Below are 21,997 nucleotides of genomic sequence, written 5' to 3' on the forward strand. Positions count from 1 at the left end.
CCGGCTAGTCGACCTCTCTGTTACCTGGGCCTCTCCTGTTACCAGTCCGGCTGCTCCTGCCTATCCAGTCTTCTGGGACCCTGTCCAGTCTTCTGGGACCTGCTGCGGCCAGACTTTCAGAATACCTTCCTTTCCGGCTTACCTGCTGTTCCAGTGCTCCTGCATCCAGGCTGCTACTTACCGGCCTGCACCTGCCTCTCAGAGACTTCCTTGGACTCCGCAGAAGCTCCATCCGGCCCCTGCACCAGCGTCATCCCTGGCGCTTGTGCGACTCTGCATTCCCGCTCCCCCTGTCTACTCTACCAGGGGTCCGGGATCAGAGGAGCAACAGCAGCCACTTCCTGCACGTCGGGCTCATCCTTAAGGTACGTGACACCCTGTCACTGGGATAGGGAGTGAAGGAAAATTGCTTTAGTGAAGACACAAACAGCAAACAAAACACCCTTGAATTGTATAGCGGTGTCAGTGGATGTAATGGGAATTACCCAGCGGAAACATAGGGAGCAATAAAACAGGCTCTTATGATTCACCACTCTATCTGAAATACACATTTTGGCTAGAACAGGGTTCAAAATGCTGGTTCTTGTTATGATTTGGATATAGACCTAATGAAAAGGTAAAAACAAAAAAAGATACGTAGATTTTACCAGAGTGGTTTTTCTCAATGTCTTCTTGGTCTTGGATGCTGTTTTTCTGAATATGTCATCATATATAGGTTCCAATCCGATTTTGTCCTCTGTGATCTGATTGCCTTGCAGGTGAATGGTGTTGGTTTTAGGGAATTGTTTAACATCACCTACAGCAGAAGAAATGTTATCGTGGGTTCCATGATTTACTATAATGGGCTCTATGATTAATTTTGAATCTGTAAACCAGGGCTTTGTCCTTAGTTCTTCCCCTTGCTGTCTGCACTGTCTATGATCGGAAGTGGCCTTTTATGTCTGTTATGCCGCGTACACACGATCGGAAATTCCGACAACAAAATCTTGGATTTTGTTCAGACGGAATGTTGGCTCAAACTTGTGTTGCATACACACGTTCACACAAATGCTGTCGGAAATTCCGAACGTCAAGAACGCGGTGTTTTTTTGTGCGTTGGGATTGCATACAGATGATCGGAATTTCCGACAAGAACTTTTCTTGACGGAAAAATTGAGAACCAGCTCTCAAATTTTTGTTGTCAGAAATTCCGACAGAAAAAGTCTGATGGAACCTATACATGGTCGGAATTTCCAACCAAAAGCTCACATGGAACTTTTCTTGTCGGAATTTCCGATCATGTGTATGTGGCATTAGGGTCTCCTGAGACAACATTGTGTCACCAGAGTTCCTAACTTTTCCAAACTGACATGGTCATAATAAAGGTCAATTATGGTATCTTCCTCCTTTTGTTTTGTTCATCCTTTGGCCTCTCTGTAATGTAAAATAACCACGAGGATGGGAACTAATTGAGAAACAACTTTTGAGTTTGCATTGGTGTGACACCAAATCTGGTGATATATCTCCTTTGTGTTCCATCCCTCAGGACAGAAAAACAAAACAAAAAAAAAACAACATTTTAATTGTGTCTAATAGGCAAGGCTTTCTTTTGTTTTTGTGTTATAGGACATTGGCTGACCATACACAGCAAATTTCAGCCAATTCATTATGAAACAAGCAAAATTCACTCAGTGGGTGCCCCTGTTGGCCACTTTCCACACAACATCCTTCAGAAAACAAAATACCGGGGCTGAAATTTTTTGGCCAAACAGCAGCTGCATAAGCCAAAATACCTGCTGTTTAGGTATTTTGACAGCTGGCAGGGATGGCTGTCAAAATACAATAGCTGCAACATGGAATTCTACTATGCATGCTATATGGCGTGGATGGAGGAATCTTTTCAAATATAAACGTGAATTGCCAGTTTGTGTCTAAAGTCATTTACAGTTGCTTAGCGAATAAATGGCTGTCTTGGGAGAAATAAATATGAGCTGGTGATTTTCCAATTTTCCATTTCAGAATACTGTATGTGCAAATTATAACCCTGATGCACAACAGCTCTATCCACTTTGGGGCAGGTCCACAAAATAATTAATAGATACGCCGGTGTAATTTTAAATTTCCCGCGTCGTATCTTTGTTTTGTATCTACAAAACAAGATACGACGGCATCTGGGATCGATCCGACAGGCGTACGTCTTATTACGCCGTCTGATCTTAGGTGCATTTTTTTCGGCCGGCCGCTAGGTGGCATTTCCGTCGAATTCCGCGTCGAGTATGCAAATTAGCTAGTTACAGGGATCCACGAACGTACGTCTGGCCGACGCATTTTTTAACGTCGTTTGCGTTCGGCTTTTTCCGGCATATAGTTAAAGCTGCTATATGGTGGCGTACTCAATGTTAAGTATGGCCGTCGTTCCCGTGTCAAAATTTTAATTTTTTAAGTCGTTTGCGTAAGTCTTTCGCGAAAAGGGATTTTAATAGAATGACGTCACCCTCGGAAGCATTGGCTTGTTCCGGTTTAATTTTGAGCATGCGCACTGGGATACCCCCACGAACGGCGCATGCGCCGTTCAAAAAAAATGTTGTTTGCGTCGGGTCACAACGTATTTACATAAAACACGCCCCCATCACAGCCATTTGAATTCCGCGCCCTTATGCCGCCAAAGATACACTACGCCGCCGTAACTTACGGCGCAAATTCTTTAAGGATTCGACAAAAAATAAGTTACGACGGCGTAGTGTATCTTAAATACCCTGCGCCCGGCGGAAAAATGCGCGGAGGTACATGAATCTGCCCCTTTGACTTTAACCTGGCTAATATGTGTACATATTTAATGACTTCACCCAAACTTCATAGGCATACCTACATTTTAGTTCTGAGGCACTAAACCAAAGCACTGTGCAGCTTTTAAATGTTTTATGGATACACCATTTTTATAACACATGTAAAATATAACATTGTACATAAGATATTCTGTGTATAATAAATGCTATATTTTATGAACACTGTTCAGAGAAATGTTTGAGAATACAAAGTAACATTATTGTTACTTTGTATTTACTCTGCTTTACACATATACAGATCAAAGGGGTAAGCTTCAATCTGTATATGATGACAGTTAAAACCAGATAAGTAAAACAAAAATTGCTCTTATTTAACCCCCAAATAAACCTATAGTTTACCCTAAACAACCCTAATATGTCCTCTCTTCAAATTAGATATTTTTTCCTGACATTTTTACTTGTTTATTTCTATTTGTCTAAAGCTAGGTTCACGTTCCACATTTGTGTTCCTATTTTAATGACTTACGGAGGGGAAATAATATTCCTGACCACGAAAACGTAGCGTATCTACACGTTATACCGAAACCGGGTCGGGATCACGAAGATTGCGCTAACTATTGCCCAATCTCCTTGATCAATACAGATCTAAAGATATTGACGAAGGTGCTAGCATTCAGACTAAATACATTTCTTTCAAAATACATCCACCCTGACCAGGCTGGATTTGTCCCCAACCGTCAGGCATCAGATCAGACTCGCAGAGTCATAAACTTAATCTCGGCAGTCCAGTCGGACTGGGACTGTAAGGGACCTAGGCGGGGAATGCTGCTTTCGCTTGACATCCAGAAGGCATTCGACTCTCTCTTGCGGGAATACCTTTTTGATGTATTGCACCGTTTCGGTTTCGGCGAGCGCTTTCTGGTCCTCTTGCGAACGCTGTACTATTCTCCCTCAGCATTATTGAGATTGAGGGGCTATTCATCCCCACCATTCGATATCAAAAGGGGAACAAGGCAAGGCTGTCCGTTATCGCCGCTGCTATTTGTTTTAGCAATTGAGCCTTTGGCAATAAAAATCCGTTCGAGTCCGGATATCAAGGGTATCGTTTGTGGGGAGGACGAGCACAAGTGCTTGTTCTTTGCAGATGACCTACTATTGACATTGTCGTCGCCCAATACTTCCCTCCCTAACCTATACGCGATTTTGCAACCATTTTCAGAAATTTCAGGACTCCGAATTAATCATGAAAAATCAAGAGCACTATATCTTTACCGAAATCAACTCAGGAGACTCTTGAGCGATCGCACAGGTTCAAGTGGGACACGGAAGCTCTTCCTTACCTCGGTATAAATTTGACCTCATCTATTCAAGCGTTGTATAGGCAGAATTACCCAGCCCTATTTAAACGCCTATCAGACGATTTGGCCAGATGGCAGATTCACCCCCCTTCGTGGTTTGGCAGATTGCACTCAATAAAAATGAATGTACTACCCAAGGTTTTATATTTGTTTCGTACCTTGCCTGTGTCACTAGTTCGATCTGACCTCCACATATTCCAAAAGAAGATTTTACAATTCATCTGGGGAGATAAGAGGCCTAGGGTGAATAGGGGTACTATGTACACACCAAAGCAAAGGGGTGGCTTGGGACTGCCTGACCTTATGAAGTACTTTTATGTGGCCCAGTTGGCCCAACTTACGAGGTACCATTCTCAAAAGCCTAACGCAATATGGATGACTATGGAATCCTATTCCTGTCGCCCTGATTTGATATCTCATATTATGTGGCTTCCTATGAAGGACAGGCCGGTCATACTGTGTCCTACACTGTCCTTCTCGTTGGAAATTTGGGACAGGCTCTCCAGGACTAGGACGTTTAAATCCCCTCACAATCCGTTAGCATCCTTGTTAAAGAACAGGGATTTCACCCCGGGCCTCTCTCCAGTAGGGTTTCATAGGTGGACAAATAAGGGTCTTTTACGAATTGCCGATCTTTGTGATCACAAAGGGATATTGTCGGAGAGAACATTAGTTGAAAAATACCAAATGCCAGTAACTGAACGCTTTAGATATACGCAACTGTACCACTTTTTGCAAACTGTCGCCCGTAAAGGCGATCTAACTACTATGACTTCTATTGAATATTTATGTAGGCAATATGATAAAGTCAGGGGCCATATTTCTGCTATTTATTCTATCCTGTCATACTCCTCGAAAAAGCTGGGCTATATGCTCCAATCGGAGCAGGATTTGCAGGAAACTTTCGAGATTGATGAATGGCACAGGCTGTCGGAATCGGCGTCTCGATCGATCATGAATACTTCCATTATAGAAGCTAACTACAAGGTCTTGCTGAGGTGGTATATGGTCCCGGCTAGACTGGCCGCTTTTGTGCCGGGTGCCTCTCGGGAATGCTTTAGAGGATGCGGACAGACGGGATCCACATACCATAAGTGGTGGACCTGTCCTAGGGTCCGGAGATTCTGGATCAGGGTGTACAATTTCATCTACTCCCTGACCCAGATCAATTTAGTTAAAGCTGCTAAACATGCGCTCCTGGGGGGGTAAGATACCTGACGCTTCAGGATCCCAGAGAAGGCTGGTGGCATTCATATTCACCTCAGCGAAAATAACCATAGCGAGAAACTGGAAGTCCGCGGCCTTGCCATTTGATCAACTTAAATACAAATTGTCCTGGCATATGTTGAATGAGCGGCTAACGGCAATCACGCAGGACAAGATGAAACAGTTCCATAAAGTCTGGGATCCATGGATCTGCTACTTAACTGGTGATCCTGGGTCGAGTGGTTCTAAGGCCTAGTACACACGAGAGGATCGATCTGCGGAAACGGTCCGGGGGTCCGTTTCCGCGGATAAATCCTCTGGCGGATTTCGATCTCATGGTTTTACTAACCATGAGTTCAAAATCCCCGCGGAATTCCCTCCACGGTGACGTGACGTGCCGTCGCCGCGATGATAACGTGGCGACGTGCGCGACGCTGTGATATAAGGACTTCCACGCAGGCGTCGAATCATTACGACGCATGCGGGGGATGGATTCGGACGGATTGATCCGGTGAGTCTGTACAGACCAGCGGATCAATCCGTTGGACTGGATTCCAGCGGATCGATTTCTTAGCATGTTAAGAAATTTTGATCCGCTGGAAATCCATCGGGCCGAAAAATTTCCGTGGATAAATATCCGCTGGATTGTACACACCAGGGGATCTATCCGCTGAAACCGATCCGCGGATAAATTCCAGCGGATGGATCCTCTCGTGTGTGCGGGGCCTTAGGTTTATCTTGTGGATTATTTTACGGTGCGCGGAGCCTCAACTCTCCCCCTTCCCCCCTCTTCTTTCTCATCCCACTGTCTCCTTTCCTATTGTTCTCCAACGGGGCTGACTCCCCCTTTTTTTGCTTTACTACCTCCTTTTCACATATCTGGAGTGTTGTTTACTAACGTCTAAATTGCCAATTGTATGATGTGGATTTATATATGATTTGGGGGGTCATAACCCTCGTAGGCAATGGCACGTTGTGATGGTGAACAGATTGTCAAATCATTATCTATAGAAGGAAGTTACGTTGATATGTATTACTTTTTGTCTGTGAAGAAAACTAATAAACACTATTGAAACATAAAGCTAGGTTCACACCGGTGTGCTGCGGTTTGGGCGCAGTGCGATTTACCCGCAGTTGTAAGTGCACTCCCACTGACTTCTATTAGATCATGCATTTTCTGAAAGAGCAAAGATGCAGCATGCAGGTCTTTGATGCACTTTCATAAAAAGCACAGTCTAATAGAAGTCAATGGGAGTACACTTAAAACCGCACAAACAATCGCGTTGCACCCAAACCGCAGCACACCAGTGTGAATCAGCTCTAAGACCCCTTTCACACTGTAGCGTTTTTACAGCGTTTTAGTGTTAAAAATAGCGCTATTAAAACTCTCTCAATGCATCTCAATGGACCCTTTCACACCGAGTCCTGCAAGCAGCATCTTTGGAGCAGCTTTTGGGCGCTGAAAAAAAACCGCTCCAAAAACTCCCCTCTCCATTGAAATGAATTGAAAGCGCTCTTTAAAACGCCTTGCTCTTTCACACTGAGGCGTTGCACTGGCGGGGCGTGGAGAAAAGTCCTGTAAGCAACATCTTTGGAGCAGCTTTTGGGCGCTGAAAAAAACGCTCCAAAAACGCCCCTCTCCATTGAAATGAATTGAAAGCGCTGTAAAAACGCCTTGCCCTTTCACACTGAGGCACTGCAAAACACCCTAAAATGTTGGGGTCTTAGCGGTGCTTTACCAGCATTTGTTCGGGCGCTGGCAGTGTGAAAGGGCTCTGAAAGCACTCAGGCTTTCACATTGGGATTGCAGATGAGGCTTCTTTCAGGCACTTTACAGGCTTTTTTTTAACGCCAAAGCGCTTGAAAAACGCTTGAATAACGCCCGAAAAACCTGTGAAAAGGGCCCAACTTATAATATTTACACTTTTATCATTTTTATTAATTTCTTTTTATTTTTCTCTTTAATTTAATTTGTACTTTGCAATGCTCTCTACCAGAATCATAAGTATGCACATCCTATTGCATTAGGGTGTGCACCCCTTATCAAAAAAACAGTGAATGAATGGGAAGTGCTCTGTGCTGAGTGGCTTCCTGTTCATTCACAAACTGAAGCATAGTAAACACAGTTTGCTATGCCTCATTTATGAATAAACACAGTGAGCGAGTGTGTTTATTTAGAAAAGGAACTATTTACTAGCCCCTTCTTCCCCACTCTTCATCCTGAAATATCCCCTGCAGCAGGGGGAAAGGAGAGGAGGGAAGCCAGCAGCACTGCAGGGTGGGGGGGACCTGGAAAGTAGGGGAAATCAGCAACACACATAGTAATTAGGCACCTAGCACGCCCCCTGCGCACGCCTATGACCAGAATTATAATTTTAGCATAATGTTAATATAAAAATTATTATACATTTTTAAATTAGCACTGATCAAAGTAGAAAACATTTGGTGCTTTTTTCTCTGGGTTGCGTAAAAAATGAAATAATATTTGCAAGACAATATCACCCAAAGAAACAATTTTGTCTTAGAAATAAACAATAGACTCCATGTTATACTTTGTTATCTTAGGTAATGACAAAATGGTTGCCAATAAACTGGCTGATAGCAGAAAAGAAAATTGCTCTGGTCCACAGGTGTGAGAACTGAGGTTGTTAAACAAGGTACCTGAGTTTACCATATGACATGTCACAAGATATTTACTCTATTTCTACATTTACATAAGGATAGATTCTGGGGAAATTATCATGAATACTGTATATAAACTGTAGAGTTAGCCTACATTCACATGTCTGTTACACAGACCTAAAAAAAATCTCCTGGTTATAAAGCAAATAGCAAAAGTTCCTGTGAAAATAGATCCATTTAAATCAATTTAAATATTTAAATAGCATTTTAATTTAAATCTTTTTTTGATGGTGTTACGGATTCTCACATATACCCGGTGAAGTGAACAGTCTCAGATGATACACAGAGATGAAACAGATCCTCCTATGGAACTTTAACTTGTATATCTGCGGTCTTCAGCTGTATATACTGTTTAGAAAGTGCACATCGTGTTAGAATTTTCTCTTCCTCATTCAGCAGTAGCAGTGTAGTCTTGGATTACACTGAGAGACAGCTGATTGGAGGAAAGGCACACACCCACTCCAGATAGGCAGAGACTTTCAGAGCTGTGCTGTGACAAGTCAAGCTGTCTGCTAATCTGTTTATAGCAGCCTTCCTGACACAAATATCCGCCTGGTTGTATCACCTGTCGGAGAACCTGTCAGAAGTTATCAGGCTGATAATAGAAGAACGAAGCAGGAGAAAGCCACAATACTTAGTGCTTTGAAGAGAGATAAGAAAACACTGCAGATATACAGTATATGCCCAGCTCGCATTTCATGAATCAGGTTTACATCCACTTTAAGCCGGGTACACACAAGCTGAATGTCGGGACTCGGGAGACATTTGCTAGTTAAAAAAAAACGCCTGACATTTTGCCAGTGTGCATGTTAGACAAGCATGCTGGAAAATGGCGGAGAGCTCTGATCGTAGTGTACTGGAGGGGGGGGGGGGGGGACTGCACCCTGTCAGAACACAACAACTCAGTGGGGGAGATAGATGTACTGGCTTTGCATAGTGAGTACAGCGGCTCCGACCAGAGCTGACAGTTTTTATTTTTTTTAACCCACTGGGTTGAACTGAAAAACGTTATAGTGTGTACCCGGCTTTAATGCCTGCTTTTTTGTTTTGGATGTACTGTTTGGAAGACAAAGTACTGCTGCAAAAAAAGGACTATGCATATGGCAGAAAACAAAGCTTATATCAGCCAACATTTGTCTTCTGTATATTTCAGATTGCCATTTGGCTATTATGTACAGTGCATTTTAATCCAATCAGATCCTCCAGTATGAGCCACTGCATAAGGTACAAACCACTCTGCTTCTGACCATCTAACCTGGCATTATGGAAAATAATTTATTAACTAAGCTCAGGAAATTGTATTTAGAAAAAGTAGAACAATGCTCAGGAGCTGGGTATAGTGGGCCAGATTCAGGTACAAATGCGGCGGCGTAACGTATCGTCTATACGTTAAACCGCCGCAAGTTTTCATTGCAAGTGCCTGATTCACCAAGCACTTGCGTGTAAACTTACGGCGGCGGCGTCCGGCGCAAGCCCGCCTAATTCAAATGGGGCGTGTGCCATTTCAATTAGGCGCGCTCCCGCGCCGGACGTACTGCGCATGCTCCGTTTTGAAATTTCTGCCGTGCCTTGCGCGAAGTGACGTCATTTTTTTGAACGCCGACGTGCGTAACGTACTTTCGTATTCCTGGACATCTTACGCAAAAAAAAAAAAAATATTTGAAATTCGACTCGGGAACGACAGCCATACTTTAACATGGCTCGTCTAAATTTAAGCCATGTTAAAGCAGTCGTAACTTTGCGACGGGAAAAAATACTAGCGACGACGTAACGCACGCGAAAACCTTCGTGGATCGCCGTAAAAGCTAATTTGCATACCCGACGCTGGAAAACTACGCAAACTCCACCCAGCGGCGGCCGAAGTATTGCATCCTAAGATCCGACGGCGTAAGTCCATTACACCTGTCGGATCTTAGGGCTATCTATGCGTAACTGATTCTATGAATCAGCCGCATAGATACTCTCAGAGATACGACGGCGTATCAGGAGATACGCCGTCGTATCTCGTCTGTGAATCTGGCCCAGTGTACCTACTGATGTGGGTCCTATAGGAGGGTCTGTCAAATGACATCCATTTAAAAGGCCCGCACATCAGCTACAAAGCTTCAGCTTGTGTATTCTACAACTACTGTACAGTCCTGTTATTCCACATGTCATGTAACCTTCAGTCCTTGTATTCCTCATATCATGTAGCCTTTAGTGCTGGTATTCTTCATTTCTTGTAACCTTCAGGCCTGGTATTCCTCATATCATGTAGCCTTTAGTACTGGTATTCCTCATATCATGTAGCCTTAGTACTGGTATTCCTCATATCATGTAGCCTTAGTACTGGTATTCCTCATATCATGTAGCCTTAGTACTGGTATTCCTCATATCATGTAGCGGAGCCTTTAGTACTGGTATTCCTCATATCATGTAGCCTTTAGTACTGGTATTCCTCATTTCTTGTAACCTTCAGGCCTGGTATTCCTCATATCATGTAGCAAAGCCTTTAGTACTGGTATTCCTAATTTCTTGTAACCTTCAGGCCTGGTATTCCTCATATCATGCAGCCTTTAGTACTGGTATTCCTCATATCATGTAGCCTTAGTACTGGTATTCCTCATATCATGTAGCGGAGCCTTTAGTACTGGTATTCCTCATTTCTTGTAACCTTCAGGCCTGGTATTCCTCATATCATGTAGCCTTTAGTGCTGGTATTCCTCATACAGTATCATGTAACCTTCAGTCTTGGTATGCCACATGTCATGTAACCTTCAGTCCTGATATTTCTTATTTCATGTAACCTTCAGACCTGGTATCCAACATTTTGTGTAACCTTCAGGCCCTTCCAATCCTCATAGCATGTAACCAACCATCTGTCTTGGTATTCCACATTTCATGTAAACTTCAGTCCTTGTATTCCACATTTCCTTGTCAAAATATCTTTTTTATGTGATTCAAAAAAAATTGTACAAGTAACACATAACAAATACATTACATAGGGGAGAAACTCTGTTGCACATATACAATAATATATTAATCCAATGAAGATTTAACTGATACAATATTTGATACAAAATTTTAGTTACTATCGAAAACATATAGGCAGGAAGCTATAAAGCGATTCTCAGTACAATAACTTCTTGTATTAATAAATTCCTAAGTTAGAATTTCGATCAGTACAAATAAATATCAAGCTAATAATGAGAGTGTTGAAAAAATAGTACTGAATCAAAAACCAAAAAGAAGTAAAAAGAAAAACCGAGAAAAAGAGAGAGGGCGTAAAATAAAGGAGTCTGCAGGACTAGGCCGAGATCCACTGCCACCGACTAAAAAGCATAATAGGTATTTACAATGCTTAGGCTACCATGGTATAAGTACTTTTAGGTAGATTCAGGTAGAGTTAGGCCGACTTATCAGTAGATAAGTCGACCTAACTCAGAATCTACGCCGACTTATGTTTAAGCGTATGCTCAAACAGAGATACGCTTAAACATAACTAAGATAAGACGGCTTGCGCCGTCCTATCTTAGGTTGCAATTTTTCAGATGGCCGCTAGGTGGCGCTTCCATTGCGGTCGGCGTAGAATATGTAAATGAGTTGATACGCCGTTTCACGAACGTACGCCCGGCCACCACAGTAGTTTTACGCCGCTTCCGTAAGGCATTAGCAGGCCTAAAGTTATTCCACCTATTAGGTGGAATAACAATGTTAAAGTATGGCCGCCGTTCCCGCTGCAAGATTCAATTTTTTTTCCGTCGTTTGCGTAAGTCGTCCTCGAATCGGGATTTACGTAGTTTACGTCCACGTCGAAATCAATAGGCCCGTGCGGCGTACATAGCCGCAATGCACACTGGGAAATGTAGGCGCCCGGCGCAGTCTAAAAAAAACCTTAAAAAACGTGAGGTCAAGCCTCATTATCATTAAACACGCCCCCCCCCCCCCCCCAACACATTTGAATTAGGCGCCCTTACGCCCGCCCGCTTTAGGCTGCGCCGGCGTATATTAGCAGGCAAGTATATTGAGAATCATTACTAGCCTAGCTAATTTACGGCGGCGTAGCCTAAACACGCTAAGCTACGCCGCCGTAACTTTATTCCAATGTACCTGAATCTACCTATTTGTTATAAAAGGATATTGGCATTGCATAGGTATTCCACAATTCATGTAAACTTCAGTCCTGGTATTCCTCATTTCATGCTACCTTCAGGTCTGATAGTCCACAAGTCATATAGCCTTTTGGGTCTTTATTTCGCACGTCATATAACCTTCAGCCCTGGTAGTCCAAAGCTGCAGAAGCGTTTAGCTGAGGTATTTGAATATCCAAAATTTACTACTGATTTTAATCCAGGCTAAAGTTCTCCAATAAGATCAACCCGCATGTTTTTTTTTATAATACTTCTCATCCCCAAAGTGATTAATTAACAATAATATTTATATGAGGTTTAAAAATGTCCTATAATTATGCAATAAACTATGGAATGAAATATGCCAGTAACAGAGCTTAATAGATAAAGTTAAAATGACTTACCATTTGTCCATTGCGGCAGTGTAATAATACTGAGTATGAGATAAAGGAGAAATTCCTTTAAATGCAGATCCATCGAGGCATAGGATAAGTAATAGAGCCGCACCCTTGATGTCCTTTTCTTACTTGTAGATAATTGGGTACGTAACATAGAACACTACTCATCTCGTCATGATTAAACAAAGAGTCATCACACACAGCCAGGCACTGCATATTAAATTATGGTATTATTTGACAAACATATTTACAGCATGATTTATTCTGTAAATAGAGTAGATCATAGTGTTGTGTTCTTTTTTTTAAAAAAACTTAATCATTTTCTACAGCAGATGTCCCTGGACACCAATTACTATATGTATATTTCATGAATATTCATCTATTTGTCACCCATCTGTAGCAAATGAATAGCCTGATAGTCAAACTTTACCATGTGGACTCTGTATTAGTCAATTACTTCAGTTTTTTTCTGTTCTCACGCACAACTTTGTAGGTCTGTAAAAGGTTCTTATTTATCCAGGTTAATGTATAGCTAGCAGTAGTTAGTCACATTCATCTGGACTTCTGTAATGTTGAGCCCTGATTCACACTGGGTACGATTTGAGATGCGATTTGACATGTCAAATCGCATATCAAATCGGCGGCATTTGCCGGCAATGGCACTGTCCTAATCGGTGAAACGCCACATCTGCGGCGCTGCACTGATTTCAAAAAGTAGTTCCTGTACTACTTTTTGCGATTTCGGGCCGCGATTTACATTGAACCCTGCACAGATGTCTCTTAAATCGCAGCCGAAATCGCGGCAAAATCGCAGCCGCGATTTTACCACGATTTTGAATTCGCAGCAGTGTGAACCTAGCCTCTAGGTAATATTCTGATTATCCAAGCTGCTTCTTCAGTTTTAGTTAGCACCAGGAACATACCTCGTTCAGTCACCTTAGCAAAATGACCATGCAGACACTGATTTCCCCAATAATATGATGGTAGGTGTGAAATTTGCGAAAAAAAGTGCAATAGCGTAAGGAAGGGTTATAATCCCTGTTTGGAGACAAATGAAGATAAAACCTATCAGAGAGATTTCCCTTCCATTCTTGTCCCATAGCCATAACAGAAAGTGGTAAGAAATCCTTCCAAAGTGAGGGAATCCCTGGTTTTCGCCAGATTCCCCAGAACTAGTGTCCCAATTTGAATATTTCCCCTCTATTACTGTTGTGTAGAGAGCCCAAAATTTGGGATTTTCTTTTACTTTTGATGATAAAGGTAAACATGTCAATTAGAGAGGATACAGTTACACGGACAGCAATATTGACAGAACACATAGACAGATGTTATAATCCCTCTCTATTTCGTCCAAAATTGAAAAAAGTTTAGTCTTTAGTTATACTTTAACCACTTGCCTACTGGGCACTTATACCCCCTTCCTGCCCAGGCCAATTTTTAGCGCTGTTGCACTTTGAATGACAATTGAGCAGTCATGCAACACTGTACCCAAACAACATTTTTATTATTTTTTTTCACACATATAGAGCTTTCTCCATCAGCTTTCTCCATCACTCCAGCCCTCTAGTCCACGGGCAGCTTCTTCCCCTCTTCATCTCCTCTGTGTCTTCCCCGTGTTAGTGGAAGGGAGCCTGGCTATCACCGATCATCATGTGGTGTGCGGTGAGCTGTCATCAGATGCCTCCGCTGCCACTTTGTACATTTGAAAGCGCTGATCACCTTTTATAATGTAAGTGTTTTTACCTACATAAAACATTGGTACCTTTCAGTTTTACGCTATGTGTCTTTCTCTTCTTCTCCTACATCTCTACATATTGGTTTAAATTTTGGCCCACATTGGGTACCCCTGAAAGCGACCTTTTTTTCTGATTTGATCCTTGGGTTCCTCTCTGATTGACGTGCGAGATGTCTCCGTAAGGCCTCGTACACACGACTGTTTTCCTTGACAAAATCCATCAAGAAAATTGGTGGCAGAGCTTTTTTGCCAAGGAAAACGGTCGTGTGTATGTTTTTCATCAAGAAAACTGTCATGGATCTAGACGAGAAAAAAAAATAGAACATGTTCTCTTTTTTCTCGTCAGGAGTCAAAAATGTCCTCGTCGTGTTTCTCGTCGGACTGGTTTACGACAAGAAACACCTTTGTGTGTATGCTTATAAACCCGCGTATGCTCAGAATAAAGTATGAGACGGGAGCGCACCTTCGGTAAAGGTAGCGTTCGTAATGGAGATAGCACATTCGTCACGCTGTAACAGACTGAAAAGTGCAAATCGTCTCTTACCAAACTTTTACTTAACACGCAGTAACATGAGATTAGCAAAAGCAGCCCCGAGGGTTGTGCCAGTGGAATCAAACTTGCCCTTTATAGTGCTGTCGTACGTGTTGTACATCACCGCGTTTGAAAACAACGAGATTTTGTCTTGACAGTGTGTACGCAAAGAAAGCTTGACAAAATTCTCGACAAGCCTGACAAGAACCTCGTTGAGGATAACAATGTTTCTTTTACGACCAGATTCTCGGTCGTGTGTATGAGGCCTGAGAATTGCAGTCGATGATCCAGGCCTGAGAGTGGTTTATACCCTGCTTTACTGACCCTCTGGGCATATGTCCATTAGGGTACAGTATCTCTGGTAAGCCTTCCTTTCAATGATAGGTGGTGGATTTCTTTACTGCACTTCCTTCCGAGGCATTGGGACTATTATCACCAATTTTCATCACATTGGACTTTTTTTTCACATATATTTATTTAGATTTTATATATACACCATCCAGTGTCTATACATATACATCACTTTTTTGGTTGATATAATGAAAATATTGGACTAAGGATCACCCCTTTCTTTTTAAATGCTAGCCCCCATATCAAAAACAAATAGGTTACTAAAGTTACTAAAATTCTCGTAAGACAAAATCCCAATTTCGGAAGTGATGTGATGTATTGTATTGTATTCATGAATTTCCATTCATGCGTGGACTTGGTCACTCAATGGATTTTGTACAAATACTATACTAAATACATGAAAATTGTTTGTTCTGTTATCTTGAGAGAACATTTTTAGTGCTCATCCCTTCGGATATTTTTTCATGAGCTGTCGTGATTGGATCTTGAAAGCTCTGTATTGGTCACTCAAGGGTTTTCGTACAAATACTATATTAATTACATGAAAATTGTTTGCTCTGTTATGTTGCAAGAAAAGTTTTAGTGCTTGTGCTTGTCCCTTCGGATATTTTCTCATGAACTGTTGTGATTGGCTCTTGAAAGCTGTGTAAGAACGAATAGATTATCAGATGCTCCGAATGTGTTTTTTTCCCAACAGATATTCTCATTGTGTGTAGTAGACATAAAACAGAAAGCGTGTTACTGCCAGAATCACCAGTTGTAAATAAAAAAAAAAAAAGAAAACAAATGCAGCCATCATATCTAAGGACCGTTAAGCTGCAGTAATTGGTTTTTGGACTTAGATACGCAATACGTCCAGCCCCTGAGATAAATTCATGGTTGATGATAACAAAAACTCTGCTCATATAAATTTAAAAAAAAATGTTAAGTACTGGTTTAAGAAAATAAACAACACCATTTTTTTTAAATAAGTTTAATTAAAAAGAGGATTTACAGCTAAAATAACACTTTTGGAAATTAATTCTAGCAGCATTCCAAACAGCAGAAAACTTGCCAAGCAAGAGGTAAAACAACTAATAAATAATTTCAGCTGTCCATATGGACAAATTAATAAATCACAATAAATTCTTAGCAGTACACATTCAAAGTATACTGCCTATACTTATGTTGCCCGTCCCGTGCCAAAACGAGGTTTTGATCTGCAAAGAAAAAGTGCCAATAAGTTAACAAATGAGTGAAAGTTTCCAGATAACAGAAGAAGGCTGCTGACAAAAAAGGAGTGAGGCCGGGTTCACACTGGGACAACAAACACTCTGACAACATTGGGACCTTATGTTGCATGACGTGTGAAAATCAATGTTTCCCTATGGGAGCCGTCTTAACTGGTCCGACACAAGTCTGTCAAACTTTGAAAATGCTCCCTGCACTACTTTGGTCCGACTTTGGTCCTACTTTAGCCCATATAATATCACTGAAGTCGGATCAAAGTAGGATCCTTGTCCTAACCAACCGACTTATGACATCTGATATGGTGATTATAGCAGCAGTAAAATAAATTTATCTCACTCTGGGATTGTTTTGATTGGTCAAAAGACAAGTCAGACTATCTCAAAGTCAGAGCAAAATCTTATCTTGTTCATTCAATTTGGATGGAAGTAGGACCAAAGTAGGACAGATGCCACAGGGCAAAGTAGGATGACATTTGTAAAACAGTCGTAGTGTGAACCCAGCCTAATGCACACACACATCTTCAATAAATCAGGGAGATTTGAAAGCAGAATAGTATATTGATGAAAAAGTAAATGGCGGTGATATTCGGGAAAATATGTATATCAATATCATAAACATTTGTGAATAGTGGAGATACATGAAGGTGCCACATGGGAACTTTATATGTAAAAACGAGGACTTTGAATTGTATCCTGTGGCACAACGCTGTATCCTGGCCTAGGCCAACAAGGCCCAGGCCTAGGGCAGCACTTTGCCGGGGAGCAGCACGTAAAGAGTCCCAACCGTCTTATAGGGCTGACTGGGCTGAGAGGTAAATTAGTCGAGTACCCCTATACATTGGTCGCAACTGTGGGGGGCGCTGCTTCTAAGTTTGACTGTTCTATCATCCTGGCCCACAAACCTTCCTCACTGTGCTATATGTTTTCTGCTGTACCATTGGCATGGTTATATCTTCTAAGTCCTCTCCACAAAATTATCAGAAATTTGTGCTTAAAGTAGAACTATAGGCAACACTTTTTCTTTTTTTTTCATTTTGTTTCATTTTGGATAGAGTAAGGGAGGGTTATAGCCCCCGTCAGTTTATTTTTTACCATCGCTATCCTATTGCAGAGATTTCCCTTCACTTCCTGCCCCATAGCCAAACAGGAAGTGAGAGGAAATCTAAATTAAGGGAATCCATTGCCTCGCCCCAGGCCCTCAGAACTAGTGTCCCCACTCGAAAATTTCAGGGTGGGTCTTAAACAGAAAGAGGCGTGGACTTGACAGGAAGGGGTGGATCATATTTAAATTAGGGGGTGCACGAGTTTAGTCAGGCCTAGGGCAGTACAAATCCTAAATACACTACTGCTGTGGCCAACAGGAAGCCGGAGAAGAGACAGACAAAGCAACAGAATTAATTGAACAAAAGGACAGTTGAATGGGGTCAACGTCATTAGTGGAAGACAAAAGCAGAAATTGTTACAAAAGTCAAAGTAGAATACAATTAATGGCTATGTGAGAAGAACAGTGATCTTTTGCAATTTCCTACTGAAGAAACCATAGTGATTTCCTATGGAATCGCTCACTAATTTTACAGTGATATGTAGCTCAGTGATTGAGTTTGAGCAGTGTTTCATGTCAGAAACCAGCACACCAGCAACAATTGCTCTGAATTCACCTCTATTGATTAACAGTGGCGGCTGGTGTTTTTTTTGTTGGGGGGGGGGGGCCGGCAAACAACCACCCACCCCCCCCGCTGCTAGTTGTACTTATCCCAATGTGGCGGGTGGCTAACATGGTGGTGCAGTAGCTCGGCTCCGAGTCCTCTCCTCCACTGTGGCTTCCAGCTCCTCCCCTCCTCCTTCTAGGCGTCCAATAGGATCGCCTCTCCTTTCAGCCAATCGGGTAACCTGATTGGCTGGGAGGAGGATCAGTGTTACAACAGCGAATATTAATTCGCTGTTGTAACAAACCTGAGTAGGGCTAAGAGCGCACACTCTGCGAACCGAGCCCACCCTATTTTGAAGCCTATTAGAGCCTCTCCCCATTGGAATTCATGCACTGATGTCCTGAAAGGGGCCGGACGCATGAAAAGGGAAGACGCCAATGGACAGGGGGTGGCGCCTGTGCACTCTTAATGGACTTGATTAGCTACAAATCTCTAGAGAGCAATTTGTAGCAGAACACTGTGGGGAGTTAATAAAACTGGTGCACTGAGCTGTGCATGGTAGCCAATCATTTTCTAACCTCAGCTTGATCAATTAAGCTTTAGCAAAAAAAAACTGAAAGTTGATTAGTTACTATGCAGAGCCACACCAGATTTAGAATTCTTCAGTTTTAGTAAATAACCCCACTAAGCCAAGGCTGTAGCACTATTTAACCTAGTAGCAGTGATAAATCTCTTCTTAATGACAAATAGACAGTGGTCTTAAAGGTGGTCATACACATATCGATTTGTGATCGATCTAGGTATCAGTAATCTCAAGCAAGCGATATTCATGAATTAAAATGTTAAACAATAGAGCACAAATGGTATTATTACCATTTATAAAAATGATAATTTAATTCATCTGATTACGATGGGTTGACGAACACACATGCACTTACTAAATCGATCAAGTGGTTGATCTTTGGTTTATGATTCTTACTCATTTAAGTACATTTTAGTCACATTGAATACATACTTTATGTGGCCACTAAGATACCAGCATTGTAGCTGTATAATGTAAAGGAAAGTAATGGATACATTTTGAAAGCCATTTAAAATGTCTAAAGTCCCCCTCCAAAAAGAATTCTGTTTTGTATTAAATTGAAATAAAAGTCTATATTTTTATTACTATTTATTACGTCTATATATTCTTAACCACTTGACCTCCAGAAGATTTACCCTCCTTCTTGACCAGGCCATGTTTTGCTATATGGCACTGCGTTGTTTTGACTGACAATTGCGCGGTCATGCAACGCTGTACATAAATGAAATTTATGTCCCTTTTCCCTTTTTTTGGTGGCATTTGATCACCGCTAGGTTTTTTAAAAAAAGCAGACAATTTAAAAAAATATATATATTTTTTACTTTCATCTCTAAAACATATCCAATATCTCAAGCTGGGCTGTATGCGTCTATAGACATACACAGCATGGCTTCCCCACGCCTCTGCCCCTCTTCTCACAGGATTCGACTGACGGCAACAGCAGCCAATGGCTCCTGCTGCTGCCTATGTGTCCTGTGAGAAGAGCAAGAGAGTACCACGCTGGATCGAGAAAGGACTCAGGTAAGTGTTTGGGGGGGAAGGGAGGGGGGCAAGTAGTGGTGGAACAAAACTTCATGAGCATACCTTAATATAGTGAATTAATCACTATATTAAGGTGGCAACATTTGGGGACCTCACAGGGGTGCAGAGTGAGCTTTTATTGCTGTCTACATCTCTTCTGGGGATAATAAAACCCTATTTTTGTCCTTGTGACTGAAAGTAATGGGAAAATCAAGACTTTGAACTGTCACCAGAGCAGTGGAGAAATCTTCTATAGGGGACACCTGTTCTAGAAAAAGTGAGGATTTCCTGCACTTTGAAGAGATTTGCTTTGAAGAGATTTTTGTTGTGTATGTAGGATTGGAAGTGAAATCTCCCCCAATGGCACATAGGCAGCCAAAAAAGCCCTGACAAGGATTTAACCATGTCCTAACCTATCAAAAAAAAAAAAATCTTTAAATATACTTTTAAGACTGTTTGCACATAATAATACAATGCACTATGATTTATATATAGACATACACATCGAATGAATTGTGATCAGTGTGTGGCCATCTCAGCTTGGCTTCTGTCAAAGAGGACATGCATTTGATCGACCTCAGTCAAAAGAACATGCTGGGAAACTTTTATTCATCAGTGGCTGCAGTCGCTGTTTTGTATATTCTGACAGCAGAGGGATCCGCTATTAGAATACAATGTCCCGGCAGAGGGAGATTCCGCCATCAACCTCCCTGGCGGTATGATTATTTCAGATTTTAGGTGCTGAAAGCAGTACCATTATATAAATAATTATAACAAATAATAATATAATTATAATAAAAAATATTCAATAATGTAATCAACTCAAAATCACAAAAATTTGCTCAGTTGCACAATTGTCGCTGTCATTACTTTTATTTTTTTATGACGAATTTCCCCACAAATCGCTATCGCTCAATTCTGCAAGTGATTATAATTTATTATCGATGTTTTCTAGCTGCTCTAAAACCATTTTTGACATAAAGGGACACTTTTGGTTGCTATGGACAATATACAGTTTGCAGGCAGAAAGAACAGTTTTTATTATATAAAAGTACATGTAGGGCACTGGGCAGACCACTAGGGACAAGGGGGGTGTGTATTTTTTACATACAGTACTGTAATCTACAAGATTACAGTATACTGTATGTAAGGTGTTTGTTTACGTTTTTGAATTTGCCGCCGTTCTCCACCCCCGTGCGTCGTAACTTTGCAGGGAACGGAGATCGGCGGCACACAGAGGCACTGTGTTATTCGAGCGAGTACCCGCTCGCTCACACAGCGCTGGGGCATCACTGGATCCAGGGACAAGGTAAGTAACTTGTGCCTGTGGATTCAGCGAGGCGAGCCCGAGTCTGACTCGGGGTTACCGGTCGCAGCACAAAAATGTAACCCTGAGTCAGACTCGGGAATACCGCCAGGGGGGTTAAGTGGTTGGAGGAATCTGTTGGCTGTTCACCCACTTGCTTAAAGGCCCATACACACGAATGGATTTTCCGACGGGAATTCTGTGATGACAGGCTGTTGTAGAAAATCTGACCGTTTGTGTGCTCCAGGCATCTGGCCCTCCAGGCAATTTCATGTGGCCCTCGCACTTCCAGCTCTCCTCTGGTCCTCCTCCGGACCCTTACTTTCTGCTTTTAAGAAATGCATCCAGTTTCTTAAAGGAAAGGGGGTGCACTGTGATGTAAGGAAGAGTGGGGGACTCAACTTCTGATGGTGGGGTGGCTCTTGACATTTAATGTAAAGGGGAGGGGATGCGCTGGACATCTAATTTTACAGATACAACCGGCCCTTTTGAGGGCAATCGCAATGCTGATGAGGCCCACGATGAAATTGAGTTTGACACCCTTGCTTTACATGCTCAAAAAAGAAAAAATAACAAAAAAATTGCATTTATTATTGTTTTTACAAAAAAAAAAATATTTTTTAAATGAAAAAAATTCAAAAAGATAAGAAAGTATGGGCAGACTTAGGAACATATTTCCACTGCTCTATAAAACCATGCATTTACCTAGGGTTCTTCTCTGTGTTACTTTGTCGGCTATTGGTCTGAACAGAGGCTTTGATTTGAGCTTCAAGTCTGGAGTAAATCCCACCTGCCTGCTGAGATCAGAAATATTCAGGATTTATATAATTACACAAATATTTGGAGGAGCAGTAATATCCATAAGCAATCTATTGTATCTGTGCACTGTGTACACCAGGAACAGACTATTACATATAACGGAATAAGAACATATAACAGAACAGAATAAAAACTTAAAAACCTTCAACGACAAAAATAATACAAGGGATGCACACTTTTATAAAATTGGGAAAGTTGTAGGCGGAAAATACAAACTAAATAAATGAGTACATTTTAGAGGAATATGCATTGTAT

The 21,997-nt window shown here is 41.7% G+C and overlaps 1 protein-coding gene across 3 annotated transcripts in view; it reads right to left on the minus strand.

The window, feature by feature from the left end:
• Positions 1–16,102: 16,102 nt before the first annotated feature.
• The window catches only part of SANBR (SANT and BTB domain regulator of CSR), a 97,593-nt gene continuing 91,698 nt past the window's right edge, over positions 16,103–21,997 (minus strand). For 2 of the 3 annotated variants that reach the window (XM_040351124.1, XM_040351122.1), the window contains 2 exons: positions 21,629–21,720; positions 16,104–16,335 (listed from right to left, as the gene is read on the minus strand). In XM_040351124.1, coding sequence (XP_040207058.1) covers positions 16,299–16,335; positions 21,629–21,720 — 129 coding nt within the window. In that variant the 3' untranslated portion in view covers positions 16,104–16,298. Of the gene's footprint in view, positions 16,336–21,628; positions 21,721–21,997 lie in introns of all 3 variants that reach the window. The other variant, XM_040351123.1, reaches the window with a different exon arrangement.

This window comes from Rana temporaria, chromosome 4 (genome assembly GCF_905171775.1).
Source record: "Rana temporaria chromosome 4, aRanTem1.1, whole genome shotgun sequence".
Taxonomy (NCBI): Eukaryota; Metazoa; Chordata; class Amphibia; order Anura; family Ranidae; genus Rana; species Rana temporaria.